The sequence below is a fragment of the Anser brachyrhynchus genome, assembly GCF_964034855.1.
Source record: "Anser brachyrhynchus genome assembly, chromosome: 20".
Taxonomy (NCBI): Eukaryota; Metazoa; Chordata; class Aves; order Anseriformes; family Anatidae; genus Anser; species Anser brachyrhynchus.
Window position 1 is genome coordinate 7,200,774 of NC_137713.1, and position 18,221 is coordinate 7,218,994.

At 65.5% G+C, this 18,221-nt stretch overlaps 2 protein-coding genes across 4 annotated transcripts; one reads left to right on the forward strand and one right to left on the reverse strand.

Moving 5' to 3' along the window:
• Positions 1-2,812: 2,812 nt before the first annotated feature.
• Positions 2,813-11,076, forward strand: RASL10B (RAS like family 10 member B). 2 transcript variants are annotated; one of them, XM_080563517.1, is made up of 4 exons: positions 2,813-2,934; positions 5,130-5,462; positions 8,115-8,239; positions 8,517-11,076. In XM_080563517.1, the coding sequence occupies exons 2-4, from the start codon at positions 5,247-5,249 to the stop codon at positions 8,785-8,787; spliced, it is 612 nt and encodes a 203-aa protein (XP_080419643.1). In that variant the 5' UTR covers positions 2,813-2,934; positions 5,130-5,246; the 3' UTR covers positions 8,788-11,076. The 2 variants fall into 2 exon arrangements, with proteins under 2 accessions (XP_080419643.1, XP_080419644.1); XM_080563518.1 differs by having other exon boundaries at positions 8,195-8,239.
• Positions 11,077-11,267: 191 nt separating this feature from the next.
• GAS2L2 (growth arrest specific 2 like 2) lies at positions 11,268-18,164 on the reverse strand. 2 transcript variants are annotated; one of them, XM_080563490.1, is made up of 7 exons: positions 16,943-18,164; positions 15,626-16,002; positions 14,694-14,932; positions 14,310-14,417; positions 13,743-13,839; positions 12,968-13,223; positions 11,268-12,842 (listed from the first exon to the last, which is right to left on the reverse strand). In XM_080563490.1, the coding sequence occupies exons 1-7, from the start codon at positions 16,948-16,950 to the stop codon at positions 11,675-11,677; spliced, it is 2,253 nt and encodes a 750-aa protein (XP_080419616.1). In that variant the 5' UTR covers positions 16,951-18,164; the 3' UTR covers positions 11,268-11,674. The 2 variants fall into 2 exon arrangements, with proteins under 2 accessions (XP_080419616.1, XP_080419617.1); XM_080563491.1 differs by lacking the exon at positions 16,943-18,164 and adding an exon at positions 16,084-16,470.
• Between the last annotated feature and the right edge of the window lie 57 nt (positions 18,165-18,221).

An 18,221-nucleotide genomic window follows, 5' to 3' on the forward strand; every position in this document is an offset into this window, starting at 1 on the left:
GTGGCTCTGTGGGGCTGGGGACAGGGTCTGCTTCCCCCAGTTGCTGCCCACTGGGGCTGAATTAGGTGGGAGGCAGCCGCGTGTGCGCCCCGGGAGCCCCTCGTCCTGCTCCCTGCACACAGCAGAGGCTCCCCAAAATAATTTCTGGGGCTTGCACGAGGAGGTACCGAGTGTGCTCAGTGCTGCTCCTCTGCCTCTGCCCGCTGCTCTCCTCCTGTCTCAGAGGGCAGCATGCGGTGCAGGGGGCACCAGCACCTCGGCACGGGCAGCCGAGGAGGAGCGGGAGGAAGATGGATGTGCCCGTCCGTCCCTTTCTGGTCCCCAGATGGGCTGTGCCTACCCTGACCCGCTTTTCCCCAGGAGAAACAATAAAACCACGCGAGTCGCTGATGCGTTCGGAGTGCCCTTGGCCTATGCCGGTGTCTTGCAGAGGGTTTTGCCCGTTGCTGGTCCTGTCTTAGGCAGGGCGGGTTGGGCTGCAAAACCTCTGCGGTGGCAGCCAGCCCCAAACGAAGCCATCGAAGGGGCCAGGAAAGCAGCAGCACGGGAAGCAGGATGAGAGGTCCTGCCTCCAGCCAAGCAGCCCTTTCCTTTGCCCCTACCCAGCTCTGGATTAGCAGCACGTGGAGGTGAAGTGACTCAGGACCAAGGGTGGCAGGGGCTGTATCAGCCCACCGTGCCCCGCCTGGGGATGGGGGCAGCGTTCAGCCCAGTGGGAACCCGCACTGCTGCGAGCCCCCGGGGCTGCCACCGTCCCTGTCACGTCCCACGGTGAGGGGAAGGGTTTGTCCCTCCCCACAGTTCTGCCACGGGCTCCTCGGGGAGAACTCGGTCTTTGCTGCTGCTCTGGATTTACCGGCACACTCGTGCCCTGCCCCGCAAATGGGGACACGGCGACCCTGGGCTGTGCCGTTCCTTGCAAACTGGGTTTGCTTCGTTAGCACCGTCAGTCCTCAGCGCTGAGAGCTCGGGGGACGCGGGTGGCCCCCCAGGCTCAGAGCTGCTGCAGGGGGCTCACACCACGGGGCAGGAACCTCCCCGGCTGCTCCTGGCTGCTCTGGCTGAGATGGGACCAGCCGAAATCACTGGGCGGGCTCCCCAAAACCACTGCAGCTCCCAGCGGCCTCGCGCACCCTGCTCCGTGTGTGTGTAAGGGGTGGCAGCAGGTCCCCAAGCCCACGGGGCGGCACGGGGAGAGGCTGTGACACTCTCCGAGCCCTCAGCCTCGCTTGTCCCCCGCTGCCACCCGTGTGCCAGGACACAGGAGCAATTTGGTGGCTGATTTTAGGTTCACATCAGTCTCCCGTGGCTGGGGCTGGGCGAAGCCTCCGCACTGGCGGGGACGCGCCAGGATCCAGCCCCGCTCCCTTCCCCCCGCCACCGTATATTAAATTTCACAAATAAAGCTGCAAGTGAAGAGCATCTCGGAGGGAACTGCTAAAAATAGCCCCGAGGCTGGAGCCTAGATTGTGCAGGCGAGTTCATGTGCAGCCGCGATCCCTGCCCTTTCCCAGAAACGTCTCGGGCTCAGCGCAGCTCTGCGGCGATGCCAGGATGCGATGCTGGGGGGCCAGGGGAGAGGAGCAGCATCTGGGGCTGGTGACAACCCGCAGGGACACCCGAGTGTTTCCCTAGCTGCGAGCGTCAGGCAGCTTTGCAGGAAAACAAGCCCCAAATCTCTGAAAGCCCGGGGTTGAGATGCAGACAAGGGCTCTGCCTGCCTTTGCCTGGCACCGACCTCAGCCCAGCCGGGGCGCAGAGCAGCACCAAGGCTTTGCCTGCTGCCCGTGTCCCCCCCGGCTGTGGGGCTGTGCCTGCCCTCCCGTTTTCCCCTGGGAAGGAAGAGGGATGCTGTGGCTGTGTGCCGGTGCTGGTACCCTCCTCGCCCCGGGGATGAGCCCCTCCGGATGATTTTTTTCCCAGCAAGAGGTGTCAGCGAGGCTTGGGGGGGCCCGGCTGCGCCATGGCCGGTGCTTGGGCTCTGCCAAGAGCCACGGGGATGTCCCGGTGCTCGCTGGAGTCCTGGGGAGCTGGAGCAGGGCTTGGGGGGCACTTGGAGGAGCAGAGAAGCCGGGGGGAGTCCTTGGGGGGGCCCTGGGCCCCCTGCCTGGAGCCACAGGCTCCCCTTTCATCACCGCCGGGTAAAAACTCGATGCGGGGTGTCCCAAAAACGCAGCTTCTGTTCCGGAAACATCCCTTCCTCGATCCGGCCTCGCCCCACGCCGAAGCGGGAGCACCCCCGGGACAGGGGGCTGGGAGAAGCCCCCGGGCCCACACGGAGGGGCCCAGAAGCGCCGGGCCCCAAAGCCAGCGGGGCGGCGGGGTCGGGGCGAGCGGGGTCCTGCCGGGGGGGGGGGGGGCTGAGGGCACCGGGACCCCGCCGGGTGCCGGGCAGCGAGGGGGTGCCCGAGCTGCGCTGCGGGGGGCCATGGGAGGGTCTTCTCCCATCGGCACCTCCCCAGAGCCCCGGGAGGAGAAGCCGGTGCCCTTCCCGGCTCCCTGCAGAGCGGGCCGGGCACTCCCCGCAGCCTCTGCCGGGCGCTGCCTCCTTCCCCGCCTGCCTCCCTCCGCGGGCAGTCCCCGCATCCCCGCCCGGCCACAGCCTCCTTCCCTCCCCGGGCAGAGCCCGCAGCGCTCCGGGCACTGCCTGCCTCCCTCCCCGGCCTCTGCCAGCCCCCTGCTCGGGCATCCCCAGCCTTCCCCCCCCCACCCCGGGGCTCAGCCTCCAGCCCCGGCCGCCTCCCGCGTCCCCCCCCCCCGGCCCCCGGCAGCCCCAGCCCGGCCGAGCCCGGGCTCCCCCCTTCCCCTTTATCCCCCCCCCATCCCTCCCCGTACCCCCCCCGCAGCCCCCGCCGCCTCCCGGTCCCCGCACCGGGCTCGCCGCATGGCTCCGCCGCCCGCCGGGGCGCCGCCGGCCCGGGCCGCCGCTGCAAGGTAACGGGGGGGGGGGGGGGCACGGAGGGAATGGGGGGGTGATGATGGGGAGGGGGCAAAGTTGCCGCTGGGAGGGGGGGAGCAGGGTGGGGGGACCCCGTAAAGTTGAGCTGTGGAGCTAAGATGCTCCCCCCCCCCCCGCCTAGTTGGGTATGGGGGGGTCTGCGCCCCCCCCCCCCACCGGGCACCCCTGTGGTCCTACAGCCCCAATATGGGCACCCAGGGGGGCGACCCCAAAGCCCCCCCACTCCCCTCTGCAGGGCTCGGGCTGGGGAGGCGATGCTGGCCCCGTGGGGAGCGGGACGGGGCTGGCTGGGTCCCCCCCCCGGGGGTGAGGGGCAAATTGGGGTGCCCAAGGTCACGGTGCCCCGGGGCCGTGCCCGCAGCCGGGGGTCTCAGCCCGGCCCCGCAGCCCGCGGGGTGCTGCTGAGCTCGGCCTCGCCACGATCCCCCCCCGGCCACCGCCGTGTCCCCAGTGCGCGCCTCAGTTTCCCTCGGTGGCCCCAAACGCCGCTGCTGCCAGCGGGCAGCTCCGGGTGCTTCGGGGGGCAGAGCGGCTTCCTAGGGCCTGCGGGGTGGCTTTCCCCGTGCGTGGCTCCCCGTCCGCCAGCCGGGAGGGGGACGGGGCTGTGGGGACCCCCGGCACGGTGGCAGGGCAGCGCTCAGCTCTGCAGCTGGGGCACCCCGCGACGTCCCGCGGGGCTGGGGCTGTCCGGCTGCGTGCCCCCGGCCCCAGAGGGGAGCTGGGGTCGCTGCTGGGAAGGGGAAAGGGGTGTGGGGATGGGGCTGTCCCCGCAGCGGGGTGGCCTGGCCATGACAGTGCTTTCTGCTGGTGGAGCAAGGCCCTGGTGGGGCTGAACCCCCCCCATCCCCCATCCCAAGGCACACGGCTTGGGAACGCTCCGGGGCCGGGGCTGGGGCGCACGGGTCCCCAGAGGCACTCAGCACCCGTGGGGTGGTCCCAGCCCCGTGCCATGGCCCCGGCCCCGGGCACAAACCCTCCCCGCTGCCCCTGGGCTGGATCAGGCCCTGCCGAAGGCCCCCAGCCCCGGTGCGAGTGCTGGCCCAGCCGGGCCACTCAGCACCCCGCAGCGGGGACGTCTAGGGCCGGGCTCTCCCCGGGGCAAAGAACCCCATGAGAACGGGGCGGCTGGAGCCCGCTGCTTTCTGGCAGCTCGGGGACCGCTGCCCTGTGCTTTGGGGATGTTTTTCAGGGAAAGCAGACGAGAGCAGCACGAATTGGTAAAAGCATCCATGCTTCGGGAGAAAGCACGAGCTGGTTCCTAGGGATGGGGGCCAGAGCAGGACCCATCCCATTGCCCCTGCTGTTTCTATCAAACCCCTATTGCCAGAGGGTGTTCGGGACCCTCAGACCCAGCTCCTGCGTATATGTGCGTGGGTGATTGCCCCCATGCCCCCTCCACGCCCAGCCCTGCCCCAGGCCCCCCTCCAGCCTCGCCACGTGTGCCCGCGGCTTGCGGGCTCGCCCCGTCAGCTGGCTTGGAAATTAGCCTCCATCAAGTTAATTGCCAAACCGCTCAAAGCCTGAAATTAAACATTAAAGCTGTCGCTCGCAGGCACAGAGCGATCCCCCCCCCCAGCAAGAGGCAGTTCTGGCTGTCCAAGCGGAGGGAAGATGGATTCCCCAGCTCGGGGCGGCACCGGAGCTGCCGGGGACTGTCCCCAGGGGTGCCAGGGGACACGTCCCCTGCTCTGCCAGGCCCGGGGGGACCCTGAGCCGCTGGTCCCTCCCCGGGAGGTTTCCTTGCTGTGGTGCCGAAGGGGCTGCACGTGCCTCCCGCGGGCTCCAGGGATTGCTGGGGGCTTTGGAAAGAGCAGGAGCCGAAAGGAAACCTAAAGGAGAAGAGGAGCGGTGGTAAAAATAGGAGCAGGAGACGGCTGGGGTGCAGCGGGAGGGAGGCGATGGGCACAGGCCGGGCTCCAGGCTTCTGCTGCCTTTTAGGAAACCCAAGTGAGACCCTTCCTGGGACAGGGCTTGCCCAAATCCTGGCTCTTCGGGATGGGAGCCTCGTGGGGGACCCTTGGCTCTCGCAGTGCCCGTGCTGGGGACGTAGCCCGGCTCCCAGGGGACAGCCATAACCCTTTATCCTGCTCGGAAAAAAAACCCAACCTGCAGCAACACTGGGGTCTGCGGGGCATCCCCGGTACCTGACCGCTTCCCCTTGGCCTTGCAGTGACGGGCTGTCCCGGCGGGGACACGCATCCTGAATGGGGCTGAGGCCCCCTGCGCGGGAATATGCAGCCTCGGCGCCGCGGGGGCAGCACCGGGGCAGCGGCCGGCGCGCGGCGGCATGGTGGCGACCTTCAAGATCGCCGTGCTGGGAGCCCAGGGCGTGGGCAAGAGCGCCATAGTCCGGCAGTTCCTCTACAACGAGTTCAGCGAGGTCTGCGTGCCCACCACGGCCCGCCGCGTCTACCTGCCCGCCGTCGTGATGAACGGCCACGTCCACGACCTGCAGATCATGGACTTCCCCCCCATCAGCGCCTTCCCCGTCAACACTCTGCAGGTAGGGGCGCCAGGGGAGAGCCGAGCACCCCCTGCTCGGGGTTGGCTTCCTAGAAGCCGAGGATGGCGACCTCAGCGCTGCAGGACGGGATAAGGTGGTTGGTTTTGTTGTTGTTTTTTTTTTAATTTATTTTTTATTGCAGCTTTTTCACTTACCTTGACTTCCAGCCCTGGAGGGGCTGGATCTCACCCCGTTAGCTTGGCTCTGGCAGTGCCCGTGGCTCCGCTGGGTCTCCTCGTCCATCTGGGTGCTGGGTCCGGGCACTGGGATCCACTCCCATTGCTGTCCTGGGCCAACAAAGGGCTCAAGGAGCGCAGCCAAAGCCCTTGGGTGAAAGTCCCGGGGGTCCTGGAGAGCCGAAGCACGGTGCACCCATTGCCTGAAGGCCGCTGCTGTTGTGGGTTTGGGGTTTTGCTGTGTATCTCTGAGGTTCCTCTAAGCCTGCTCCTCTTTTCCCTTTGGGAAAGGCCATTTTCCTCTCTATGGGCTCGTGTTTAACCCTGATGAGCTGGACGAAGCCGGGCTGCCCGTCCCATCCCGGTTCACCCCTGGCCCCGCAGTGGTGCCTGGATTGATCCCAGCAGCACCGACCCCGCCGGCTGCTCCCCAGCTCCGCGGCCGCTGCCACCACCGCTGCCTGCGGGGTTCAGTGGGGGAAAAGGGGATTTTAACCCTCTGCCTCCGCTGGGGCCGGGCTCTCTTGTATTTTTAATCAGCGTAATTACATTGCTCCCGCTCCCCGTGGGGACAGGGTCACGGGGGCTCTGCAGGGCTCCGCGCTTGCCCGAAGCTGCGGGGCAGGAGGTGAAGGGAGCGCTATGGGGGGGGGGGTTAAAAATTAAACGGCGTGTGCAGGGAACGAAAGGTCAGCGAGAGACACGGCCCGAAATAGCAAAGGGTAATTTATTGACATGGCAGACGACGCTCACATACTCAATTAACTCTGTGTCTCGCTGTGCTCAAAGGGAGGCGGGCGGTGGGAACAGATGGAGGCTTCCAGGGCAGAGGCTGCCCAGAGGGGAAGGGGAGGACCACGGCGGGGGACAGGCAGCGGCCGGGGCTGCTGGAAGCATCGCTGGGCTCCGCTCCTCGCCCACGAGCAGCTTCCCCGTGGAGATGGCCTGGGAGAGGAGCACGGCCCCAGCTCCCCGACATCCTGCTCCGGCCCCGAGCGTCCCCAGGAATCCAAACGTGGACGTGGGGAAATCATCCCGGCGTCACGGCATCACGGCAGGCTGCGTCCCAGCACCGAGCCTGCTGGCGTAATAGCTGTAATTTATTAATCTCCCAGAGGTATCAGGGCTTGCTCAGAGTAACCCGAGACACCGGCGCTGTACCTGCCCTCCTCCCTCTGGTAACAGGGCCGGGAGCATCGTCTCCTCCCCAGGGACCTGAGCAGGGGTCGGGGCGCTCCCAGCTCCCCCCCGTGCTCTGCTCTGGCTGCTGGGGTCTGCACAAGGACCAAACTGCCCCGTGAAACTTTCCGTGATTTCCTCCGGTCCTAGGTCTCATTTAGCCTTGTTCCCAGAGATCATAAACTCAGAAGGGGATGATTCAGCGTGGGCACGGGCTTTGCTCGGGTAGCATTGGTGCCTTTTCTCCTCCGTGCGCTTCTCTCCTTTCCAGCTGAACCTCAGGAGGGATCCCTGTGGAGCTGCCTGCACGTGCTGTGACCCCGTGTCACTGCTGCCTGAGCACAGCCCGAACATAACCCCATGCACACCTCGGGGGGGATGGCTTCATCCCGCAGCGGGGCTGTGCTGGGGATCCACTGGGATCCACAGCGTGGGATCCACTGGGAACCAGGGACAGGCTCCACTGGGGACGCTGTGCTTTGGGGCCGGTTACTGGCGTCCGCAGGAGGCTGGCCTTTGGGGCGAGCTGGCCTGGGCGAGCGAGTGCTGGTGTAGGAAAGGGGCTGAGAGCGGGGTGGATGTTCGCTCCTGTGTCATGCAAAAAGCTCGTGTTGTTCCTGGAAACCCAAGGCTTTTGGAGCATATGCCTTACAGCTCCGAATTTTGGCTGTCCCAGGTCCTGGCCTCGCCCTCAGCAGACCCCACTCCTGAGGAGCTGCTGCTCCTCTCCTGTCCCCAGGTCCCCTTCGGCGTCACCTTCCTGCTGCCACCTGCGGTGCTGCCGTGCTGCCGAGCTGCTGGCCTGTGACCCTGCAGCCTCCCCTGCCCCAAACCTGGGATCCACCACTCCTAAACAGCCCAACGAGCAGCTCTGGGGGAGGGGGCGAAAGATGTTAACACCCAGGCTTTCAGCCCCCTTCACCCAGCTCCAGTCAAGCTGCCCCCGGGTGGCAGTGCATAGTTAGGCTTTAATCCTCGCTCTGGAGAGGAACTGGGGCTGACAAATCTCGTTATCCTTCCTCCGGGTTGATCGGGGGATACGCGATCTCGGGGGGAGACGCCAAAGAGGGGAGACAGAGGTGTCACAGGGATGGGGGGCAGAGCAGCGATGGGTGCTGTGCTTTGGGGCTGGGGAAATGTGTGGTGAAACGCTCCTGGCCAGGACCCTACACACCTGCAAAGTGCCGAGGGGCCAGATCCTACAAACGGCTTTCCCCCTACAAACGCGTCCGGCCCCCAGGCAGTGCGGGGCATCCCCCGGGGCACGCCAGGATTGATCCCTCTCTGCACCTTGCAGGAGTGGGCGGACGTGTGTTGCAGGGGGCTCCGGAGCGTCCATGCCTACATCCTGGTCTATGACATCTGTTGCTTTGACAGCTTCGAGTACATCAAAACCATCCGCCAGCAGATCCTGGAAACGAGGTAGGGGCTGTTCGCCGGCGGGGGCATGCCAAGAGCGGGGCGATATGGAGGTGGGGACGGGATCCTACAACCCCTTACAGGGCCCCTTACATCCCAGTGCAGATATTGCTGGGGAAAGCACCTTGGGGTGACACGGGGCCCCCTTGGTGGTCACGGAGAGGGACAAGGGGACAGGACGGGAGGTGGCATGCAGCTTGGTGTGCCCAGGTACTGGGTGGGGATGGGGCTGGGTTGTGGCTCTATGGCTCTGCCCTCCCTCACCGCCCTCCCGTCCCAGGGTCATCGGCACGTCGGAGACGCCCATCATCATCGTGGGCAACAAGCGGGACCTGCAGCGGGGCCGGGTGATCCCGCGCTGGAACGTCTCCAACCTGGTGAAGAAGACGTGGAAGTGCGGCTACATCGAGTGCTCGGCCAAGTACAACTGGCACATCCTGCTGCTCTTCAGCGAGCTCCTGAAGAGCGTGGGCTGCGCCCGCTGCAAGCACGTCCACACCACCATCCGCTTCCAGGGCGCCCTGCGCAGGAACCGATGCACCATCATGTGAGCCCCCCCGACCCCGACGGACCCCCCCCGGGCCGTGTCCCCGCAGGACCCCCAGCCCTGCCGGGGTGATGCTCCGCTGGGAGCTGTGCCGGAGGCACCCCGGGTGTTGCTTCCCCTGCGGTGACACTTGGGGACACGGCGCGCCCGGCACGGGGCCGGGCAGGGCGATGCGGTGGCCGCCGGCGGGTCGGGTCAGGCTGGGCCAGGTGGGCGGCCGTGCTGCCCAGAGGTGAGGGGTGAGGGAGGACCTCGGCTGGATCCTTGCTTCTCCGCACGAAGGAGCCGCTCGGGGAGAGCCCCGCGGTCCCACCGGCCTCAAATTCCCACATCAGGGCTGATCGCTGCGTTCCTGCGCCGCCCCGGCCCAAGCTGGTCGCCTCCGTGGGCTCTTGCTGCTCTGTGCCCAACCTGGGCAGCCTGATTCAGTTCCCCTGCCCCAAAAAGTGCTATTCCCACCCCCACCAGCTCCCTTTCCTTAAGCCTCGTCCTCCCCATGTGCACCAGCCCCGCAGAGGCTTCGCCCACCCCCGGGTTTGCAGCAAAGCTGCTGCCATCGAACGCTGGGCACAGCTCAGCACCCCGACCCAAAGCTCAGCACCCAGACCCAAAAGGCAGGGGTTCCTGGCTAGGCAGGCGGCGCTTCCAGGTGGATTCAACCCCTGCGGGGGCTTTTCCTAGGGAAAGCTCGCATCCATCCATCCATCCGAGACGGAGACGGTGCCCGCACAAAGGCAGCCTCCAAAGCAATAGGGAGCTGGAGTTGCATTTCCACCTTTTTTTCTTAATTCCTAATGGGAAAATGAGACCCTCTTTATTTTTCTTTATTTATTTATTTTATTTTTTTATAAATTAATCTTTCGGCTTGTTTCCACTCCGGACTGCCAGCTCATCTGCAGCTTGTCCTGGAGCCCGGGAGGCAAAGTGCAGCCCGAGCTCGTAAATGGTGCCGGGTCCGAGGGGCGCAGGGGTCTGGGCTTTGTCGCTGTGTGACACGGGGATGCTGTGAATCAGGCAACACCGAAAGCCCGCTGCCTCTTCCCCACCGACAGGCTCCATTTCCCAGGAGAACTGCTGTTATCCCGGTAACACTCGCTATTCAGAGTCCTTCCCACTGAGCTCTAGCCCACTGCATTCAGCCTGGCCTCGCATCCCGGCCACCCCTCGGCCCCGGCATCCCTGCTCCATCCCCACCATCAGTCCCTGCTCCATCCCTGCTGCCCCCAGCAGCTTCTTCAGGAACCAAAACCCCATCCTCGTACCCCAAACAAAATAAGGAAAAAACACACAGAAAAGTCGATGGGAGGACGCACAGGGCCAAGGGCTGGGGGAGAGCAGCTCCCATCCTCCATCCCTCACCTTCACGGCAAACCCACCGCGCAGCGCCGCCGGCCCAGACCCATCTCACCAGGATTTATCAGCCCACGTTATCGGTCTCTCGCTAGCTTTACCCCTCCAAATTGTTTGAGAAGGAAACTCCTTGGTAAATGCTACTAATAAAGCATTTATACAGTGCTCCGACGTGCACATGTCAGCGACTAAACCAATACATTGTTTGTTATAACCCTGTAGCCTGCAGTTTATAGCACAATTAGTTACAGGTTTTTATAGCATCTATTTAGTATTTTGGAAAAAAAAATGGTTATAAATATAATTGTTATATTCTATTGTACTTTATAGACAGAAGTTATATGAGTATTAACAACCCTCCCTGCTCCGGCAGCAGTGCCCAGCTCCCGGACCACTGCGAGGAGAGCGGGATTGGGGCCAGGACCCCCCGGCATAGCGGGGCTGGGGGCCGGGATGGCAGAGGATCAGCACATCCCCTGACCCCTGCAGCACTTGGGATCGAACTGCCTTGCCCCGTGCCCCGTAAACATGCCCTCATCCCAAAGTGTTACTGCTCTCCCACCACCGCCTCGTCCCGCTCTGCGTTGCCTCGCTCGGCTCTAAGTTCGCGCAGAGATAACCTGCTGCCGGGCTGGGGGGAGGCTGAGGATGTCCCCGGCTGTCCCCAGGGGCAGAAGGGTGGAAAAAAATATTGTTTTCTGCCCCGTGTGTGTGTGTGCTGAGCCAGGAGGCGCCGCACAGCCCGAGGTGGGCTCGGTGCAGCCCCGATGAGGATGCTCGCCCTCTCCTCCTCCTGGAGGTGCATCACGATTTCCTGGACCTGGCTCCCCATTCCCCCTGTACTTCTCGTTGGAGATTCCCGAGGTGTCGACACCGCCTAAAACACCCCACACCCCTTGACTTGAACTTGAATTAAAATCAGGTCTGTCCCCCTTGTTCTGTACCCGCCTCGCTGCTCCTTGCTTGTGGCGCCGGACCGCTCACAGCCCCGCCGCGGTGCTGGAAGCCCACTGGGGATGCCGCGTTCCCCCTGGCAGGAGCCCTCCCACCAGCAGGGCTTGCTGCCCACGGGACCAGTCACCGGGGACTTCTCCCTCCCTGCCCGCACAGAAAAGCTGCTGGAAGAGAAGAGGCTTTGGTACAGCTCTTATTGCACAAGCACCGACCGCCGCTGCCGCCCCGTGCCGGTGACCACCCTCGCCTACAACGCACCCTGCGGGACACGTCCTTGCCGGACCAGCCTTAATGCAGGGGGGGCTGCTCCAACCCCAGGCCCGCGGGGAAATGCCAGCAGAGCGTCAGGGAAAGCGCGTCACCCTGCCCTGAGCTCACCAGGCTGGTAGGGCTGTGCATACTGGAAGGCTCGGGCGTCCTTGGCTCCATTGGGCAGATGGGGAAGACGGAGGCACGTGGTGGTGTCCCCAGAAGCAAATGCATCGCGCTGCCTGCGCCAACCTCCCAGGGCTCAGCATCCCGGCCCCACCTTGGGCATTGCGGCTCCCACAAATGAGGGGTGCCCCCAAAACCCAAGGGGCAGGGGTTCAGACCCACGCCTCCTCATCGTCCTCGGTGAGCCACGCGCCGCTGTCAGCCAGCGAGGGCTTGGCTGCGGGGCGTGCACCCCCGGGCTGCGGGCGCCGTGTCGGGGCTGGGGGGCGATGCTGGCCCCGGGCACGGGGCTTGTGCTGCCCCAGCGGGGTGGGGATGCGCGAGGGGCCCTTCCCGGGCCGATGGTCCCGCCGGGGACGCACTTTGGGCCGCAGCTTCAGCTTGTAGATGGAGGGCACACGCTCAGGTTTCTTGAGGCACCGCCGGGGCTTTGGCAGGGTGGCCGCCCTCGTGCCCTGCGGGGTCTGCCCCCCTGCTGCCAGCTCCTCTGTGGTCCCCCCAGCTGGGAGGGTGGCACGCTGCGGGGTGGTCATGGGGGGCTTTTGGGCCACCCAGCTCTCCATCTCCACAGGGCGCAGGGGTTGCCGGCCATGGGAGAGCTCCTCCAGCACCCTGTCGTAGCCCGGTGGCTGTGAGTGTGCCCAGCAGCCCCGGAGCCCTGAGCCCCCCCTGCCATGGCCACAGGTTCCCCCCGGTTCATCCGCTGGCACCCCGGGGCTCTCAGCATCCTTGGCTGGCGGGCTCGTGGCTGGGTGGCACCGCTGGGAACCCTCCCCAGCGGCACAGCCCTTGCACCCGTTTGCAGTAGGGGACAGAGGGGTCGGGGGCTGGCAGATGGCTGGGCTGGTTTTGCTGGTGGGTTTAACACTTCTGTCCCCTTTCGGAGCTTGGCTCAAAGAGTTTTGGGGTGATGCTGGATGCCCACGTCCAAAGGCTGCCCTGTTGCCTTCCCGGGGGCTTTTCCTGCTCTGTGATGCACCCCGGGCACCCCGTTCCGGGGAGGAAGAACCGACCTTGATGGGGCTGCGGGCACAGGGCAGGGCAGCCGCAGGGACCCCCGCTTGCTGCAGCCTGGCAGCCCCCACGGATGAGCTCCCCCCTTGCCGGGTGCTTTTTGGAGGCGACGGTGCCCGACGCTGGGCACTGGGGGCCTTGCCCCTGCCCTGTGCTGCTGCAGAACGGGGGGTCCCCAGGATGCTCCCAGGCGGCACCTCGCGGACCCCCGCACTGCCCAGCCGGGACGGGGTGGGTGCCCGCTGCGTGGCCCCACGGCCGGGGGAGCTGGGCCGAGCGGGTGACCTCGGCGTTGGGTCCCGTGTCCTGCAAGGAGAGAGAGACGGGAGGGGGGGGTAACAGAGCCACCGCGTCCCTCTGCATCCAGGGATGGGACAAAAAGTGCCCCGAAAAGCAGAGGTTTTGGGGTATGAAGCCGCTCTGCACCTCACCTGCCTGAAGGGACCCTCCGGGGCTGCGCTGGCTCCCGGCGAGGGCTGGCAGCCGGCGAGGGGGTGGCGGGGCGCAGGGGGCCGGGGCGGTGGCCGTGGGGGGCGCGGGGTCCCCATGCGACGGGGGGCAGCGGGCTCTGCGAGCGGCTGACCAGCAGCGAGGGCTGCCCGCGGCTGGGGGCCGGGGGGGCTTTGCAGAGCTGGACCTCGTGCTGCACCTGCTGGGGGGTCCCGCTCCTGGAATGCTGCTTGTGAGCTGCGGGGGAAGATGGGGCTCAGCCACCAGCACCGCCAGCCCCCTCCCCATCAACTTTGCGGACCCCAGCCCCAGGGAACGGCTGCCCGGCCCCCCCCGTGCTGTCAGCCAGGGATGCTCCCCGCAGCCCCCAGCACCTCGCAAAGGGGGTTTGGGCCTCGCAAAGGTCCCTTTCCTTCCCGAAGTCTGCCGTGACCTCTAGCGGCCACCCAGCAAGAGCTATACCCCAAAAGCAACGATTTCCCAGCAAAGCATTGGGGTTAGGGGGCCTCCTGCTCCTGAAAACCCCCAGGAGCTGCAGCAAGCACCCCCAAAAGCAGCAGCAAACCCCCCAGGAGCAGCAGCAAGCACCCCCAAAAGCAGCAGCAAACACCCCAGGAGCAGCAGCAAGCACCCCCAAAAGCAGCAGCAAACACCCCAGGAGCAGCAGCAAACACCCCATAAGCAGCGACGAGCCCCCCCTCTCCCCTCCCACCGGCGGCTGGCAGGGGCGGGGGGCGCGGGGGCGCGGGCACTCACAGAGCGAGGTGCAGCGGCACGGGTCGTGCTTGTCCAGGTAGTGCTGCAGCGTGTCCCAGCCGCCCCCGACCCGCACCATGACGTGCTCCCGCAGGATCTGCGCGAGGAGCAGCCCACCGTCAGCCCCGCTTCACCCGGCACCATCGATTTGGGGGGGCGGGAGGGGGTCTCGTCTCCCTCTGATGTCCCTCTGCATGTTTTGTCACCCCAGGGAGGGTGGGAGGCTTTTGGGAAGCTCCCTGGTCCACCGGTGGATGCTGAGCCCTTTGGGAAGCCCTTCAGACCCAGGCAGGGACCGCGCATCAGCCCCAAACAGGGTTCCCATCACCTGTAGGACCTGGCTCCAGCTTGGCCTGGGACAGCAGGTTTTGTCCCGCACCCGCAGACGGTTTCATCCAAGCAAACCCACACCACAGGCCCAAGCTGCCCTGCTGCCCTATGTTGTGGATAATTGTCAAAAACCCCATGTTGGCCCTATAAGGGGGATGGATTTAGGGAGCTTAACAGGGGGCTGAGGCAGGATTGTTGGTGCCCGTGCCCTGAAAGGACGGCACAAAGCGGGCTCACCCGGACAAAGATGAGGGTGTCGGAGTCGCCCACGCGGTATTTCCCGTCCGAGATCTTAATCATGGGGAACTGGACGGGGCAGGTGCAGCGGCTCACCAGGTGCTGGACCTGCGGGCAGCAGGGATGGATCTGCACCAAGGCTCCTGGGGAGGGGGCTGGGGTGGCCCCATACACATCATCCCATCATCCCCATCATCCTCATAACCCCCATCCCCATCTTCTCCATCCCCATCATCCTCATCCCTATTATCCCCATCATCCACATCCCTATCATCTCCATCATCCCCATCGTTCCCATCCCCACCACCCCCATCTCCACCATCCCCACCATCCCCACCATCCTCTCCCCGCTGTCTCCACCCCTCCATCCCCACCCCACCCTACCATCTGGTCGAGGTTGTGGAGGTCCCGGGGCTCCCTGGGGGGCCGGGGCAGGGGGGTGTCCGTGGGGGGCAGGTGCAGCTCCTGCCGCAGCTCCTCCTCGATCTCCTCCTCCATCTGCACGAGGGTCGGGGCGCGCATGCCGAAGCGGGCGGCGCGGCGCGCCAGCTCCAGCAGGCACAGCACGAAGTTCTTCTCGTTCTTCCGCAGCACCAGGTCCTCCGTCTCGAACATCAGCACATCTGCGGCAGGGCACGGCTGGGCTCAGCCAGGGCAGGCGCACGAGGGGACGGGGACAAAGGGGTTGGGGGGCACAGGCGCAGAGAAAACCCGCCCGAGGGGGTGTTATTTCCCCGAGGACCGGCTCTGCCCTCCTTGCTGTGCCATCCCACGGATGCTAGGAGTGTGGCTGGGTCCAGAAAGGGTTGGCATAAAGTCATGGGGCAGACGTTTCCCCTTGGGCATCTCCATGAGGAGATGCTGCAGCTGTTTTGTGCCATCCCGGAGCCATGCACCAGGGGCTGGGTGTGCTGAGGACATTTCACTCCATGCCCACGGCACTTCGCGGGCACCGCTGCTGGTGGGGACATGGTGACAGCCCCCTGCTCCGAGCCAGGGTGCTCCTGGTCCTTATGGCGGAGATGGTGCCGTGCATGGCAGGGCCGTGCGATGCCATGTGCCCTTCCCATTCCCATCCCCATTTTTCCACCCAAGCAAACACATCCACCGTGTGCCAGCACCCTGCAAAGCCACCGCCAAGCCTGGAGGAACTTGTGCAAGCCCAGCCTGGGGCAGAAATCCCAGCTCGGGCACCACCCAGCGCTGGGGTGGCACCGGCTTTGGGAACGCACGGGAAAACACCGAGGGCGATGCCAGGAGCGGCTGGAGGGGAATTGCACGCCGCATCTCGGGGCTGCTGGAGCCCGAGGCCTTACCTTTAATACCCATCTCCTTCCTGCACCACTGGATGAAGTTGGAGACGTTGTCCCTGGCCTGGAAGGTGCCTGGCTGCGCCGCGAGGTTGCAGGCGACGCCGGCGGCGGGCAGGCGGAGGCGGCGGGCTGCGGCGGGGCAGGCGCGGGCGAACTCTGCGGCCGCGTGGGCGACGTGGTTGGCGTGGGAGCAGAGCACGGCCCCCGTCTCCAGCACCTCCAGGAAGGTGCCTGCCTCGATGTCCAGGTCGTAGAGCTCCTTCAGCCACTCGGCCAGGTCCTCCTTCATGGCGCAGAGGTACTGCTGGCTGGAGCGGTAGGGACGGATGCTCCGCTCCGCGGCGCCCGGCGTCCCCCACATCGTGCCATAAGATCCCAGGCTGGGAGGAGGCAGAGGGAGAAGGGTGATGGGGACACGGGGAGCTGCCCCGGCCACGTCCCCGGCCCACCTCCCCACTCACCCGGTGCCGCTTGTTCTCTGCCACCAGGGCCACCAGGAGGGGGACACCACTCGTCCCCTCGAGGGCTGCCTGCCTGCGGGGTGCCGGAGCCCTTCTGGGGTCCCAGGGCTGTGCGAGGCAGCCCGGGGAAGGGAAGTGTCCCTCCTGGGCAGTGGGTGTTTTGTTTCCTTCCCAAGTGCTGCTCCCTTCTCCTTGGTGACAAGGGACCGGCTGCAAACACTCCCCGTTAACCCTTCGGCACCTGCTGCTCCTCCGGGAGCCCCGCTCCTTCTCTGCGCCCCAGAGGTGGATTTGCCCCCTAAAGGTCCCCAGCTTGGGGCTGCAGGGGGTTAGAGAGCAGCTCCTCAGCACCGCAAGCCACTCACAGCCCCAAAAGAGGGGGGATTGCCCCCTCCCCCCCCCCCATACCCACCTGCACTGCAGGTGGAGCGACCCGGGGGCCCCACAAGCCCTATCTTCAGGGCTCGGTGCCACCCAGCCACAGCTTTGTACCCATTTTACAGCCTCATAGGCTCCCACTGAGACCCCCCCCCAGCACACCCACCCTCCCCATGGCGAGAAGCACTGGTACAGACAGCCCCGAGCATGGCTCCATCCCCCTGTGGGGGCTCAGCCCCATGGGGTGCCCAGAAGGGACCACGAGGCCGATCTCAGCGCAGGTGCAGCGTGAGGACCTCTGGGTATGGCACGGGGACGACGCTCGGACCAGTCCCACCCCACCCTCCCCACGCACCCCCTGGGGACTGCAGCACTGGGAGCTGGAAACCCAAATCCCAAGGAAAGGGCTTTGCAAAGCTGTAGGGCTGGGGCAGAAATCCCATGGGAAGAGCTGGTCCTGTCAGTGGCCGGGGTCCCAAACCTTCCCATGGGGTTTCCGTGCGACCGGGACACGCAGCGGGTAGCAGCAGAGCCGCCGCGGCCACCCCGTGCTCTGGGCTTTGGCAGCGAGGCGCGGCCCCGAGCCCCGTGCTTTGCACCGTGTCAGGGCTCAGCCTGCAAAAAGCCTCAGTCCTCTCCCCCAGGCTTCTTTCTGAAAAAGCAAAACGAGCACGAGAGGGGTTTTATTCGCATGTGCGCCGTTGGGGTTTCTTTGCCCTGTGCTCCCTTGCAAGTTCTGTGCTGTGAAGCCCTGAACAAGAGCCAAGCTCCTCCGCAGAGGGCACGGCGCCAGGAGCTGGGGCTTCACGGCAATAACCACGGGGCACAGCAGCGAGTGGGCGCTCCGGGAATCTGCAGCCTCGCAGGGCTCCCTCCCAAAAGATGTTGCAGAGCACCCCAGGACCCAGGTGCTGGTGCAAACAGCAGCTCTGCCAGTGATCGTCTCACACCTTGGGGCTGGAAGAGTCTCTGGGGAGCGCGGGGGGGTTGTGCTGCTCAGGGACTCCATCCTCTGCCTGCTGCTGCTCCTTTTGGTGCCATTTTGGGGGAGGCAATGCAGGAATCCCAGCTATTCCCCCGGGCTGGGGAATGCGCGGCGGGCGCCTGGCGTGCCCTGCAAGCAGCCCAGGAGGAGAAAAGGAGCCTTGTGCCACAGAGGGGACGGTGACACGGCTCGGGCTGCACGCTCACCCCCCCGGCCCCGCACTCTGCGGGGTGCAGGAGCTGTGAACAGGGGATGGAGGCACCGACCGAGGTGTCCCGACCTCTGCAAACATCCCCAGAGCACCTCCGCCCGCACCTTCCCCTGCAGACAAAACACCGCCCGGTCAATGGGCAGCGCACGTGGGATGCCCGGCGTGTCACGGCATGAAGGAAAGCAAACAAGGGGAGCAAACACCGCTTGCTTTCTCCTCCGGCAGCTCCTTGGCCAAGAGACAGAGTCAGCACCGCGACAGCACGCACCCGACGCCTGCTTGGGGACAAAATGGCCTGGCTGGGGTAGAGCGCGACGGCTGCCTGCAGACAGGGGGGGTCCCCTCTCACACTGGGAAAAAGCATTATTAATACATCACAAGGCGTGGAGGAATCCTCAGTAGCTTGGGATGAAGCAGGGAGGAGAGGTTCCCTGTTTTCTTCAGCATCCCGTGCTTCACATGGCTGCATTTTGCTGAGAGCAATCCCAAAAGCAGCCTTCCTGCAAGGAACCTAGGGGCAAATTGAGCCCTGCCCACCCCGACCCTAAAGGCACATGTGCATCT

Excerpts from the sequence above, each read along its gene's own strand:
- RASL10B (XM_080563517.1), top strand. The coding sequence starts at position 5,247 with ATGGTGGCGACCTTCAAGATCGCCGTGCTGGGAGCCCAGGGCGTGGGC. Across the intron at positions 5,463-8,114 it reads TCCCCGTCAACACTCTGCAG|GAGTGGGCGGACGTGTGTTG; the intron begins GTAGGGGCGCCA and ends TGCACCTTGCAG. Across the intron at positions 8,240-8,516 it reads CAGCAGATCCTGGAAACGAG|GGTCATCGGCACGTCGGAGA; the intron begins GTAGGGGCTGTT and ends CTCCCGTCCCAG.
- GAS2L2 (XM_080563490.1), bottom strand. Across the intron at positions 14,933-15,625 it reads GAAGGAGATGGGTATTAAAG|ATGTGCTGATGTTCGAGACG; the intron begins GTAAGGCCTCGG and ends GCCCTGCCGCAG. Across the intron at positions 14,418-14,693 it reads TCCACAACCTCGACCAGATG|GTCCAGCACCTGGTGAGCCG; the intron begins GTAGGGTGGGGT and ends TGCTGCCCGCAG.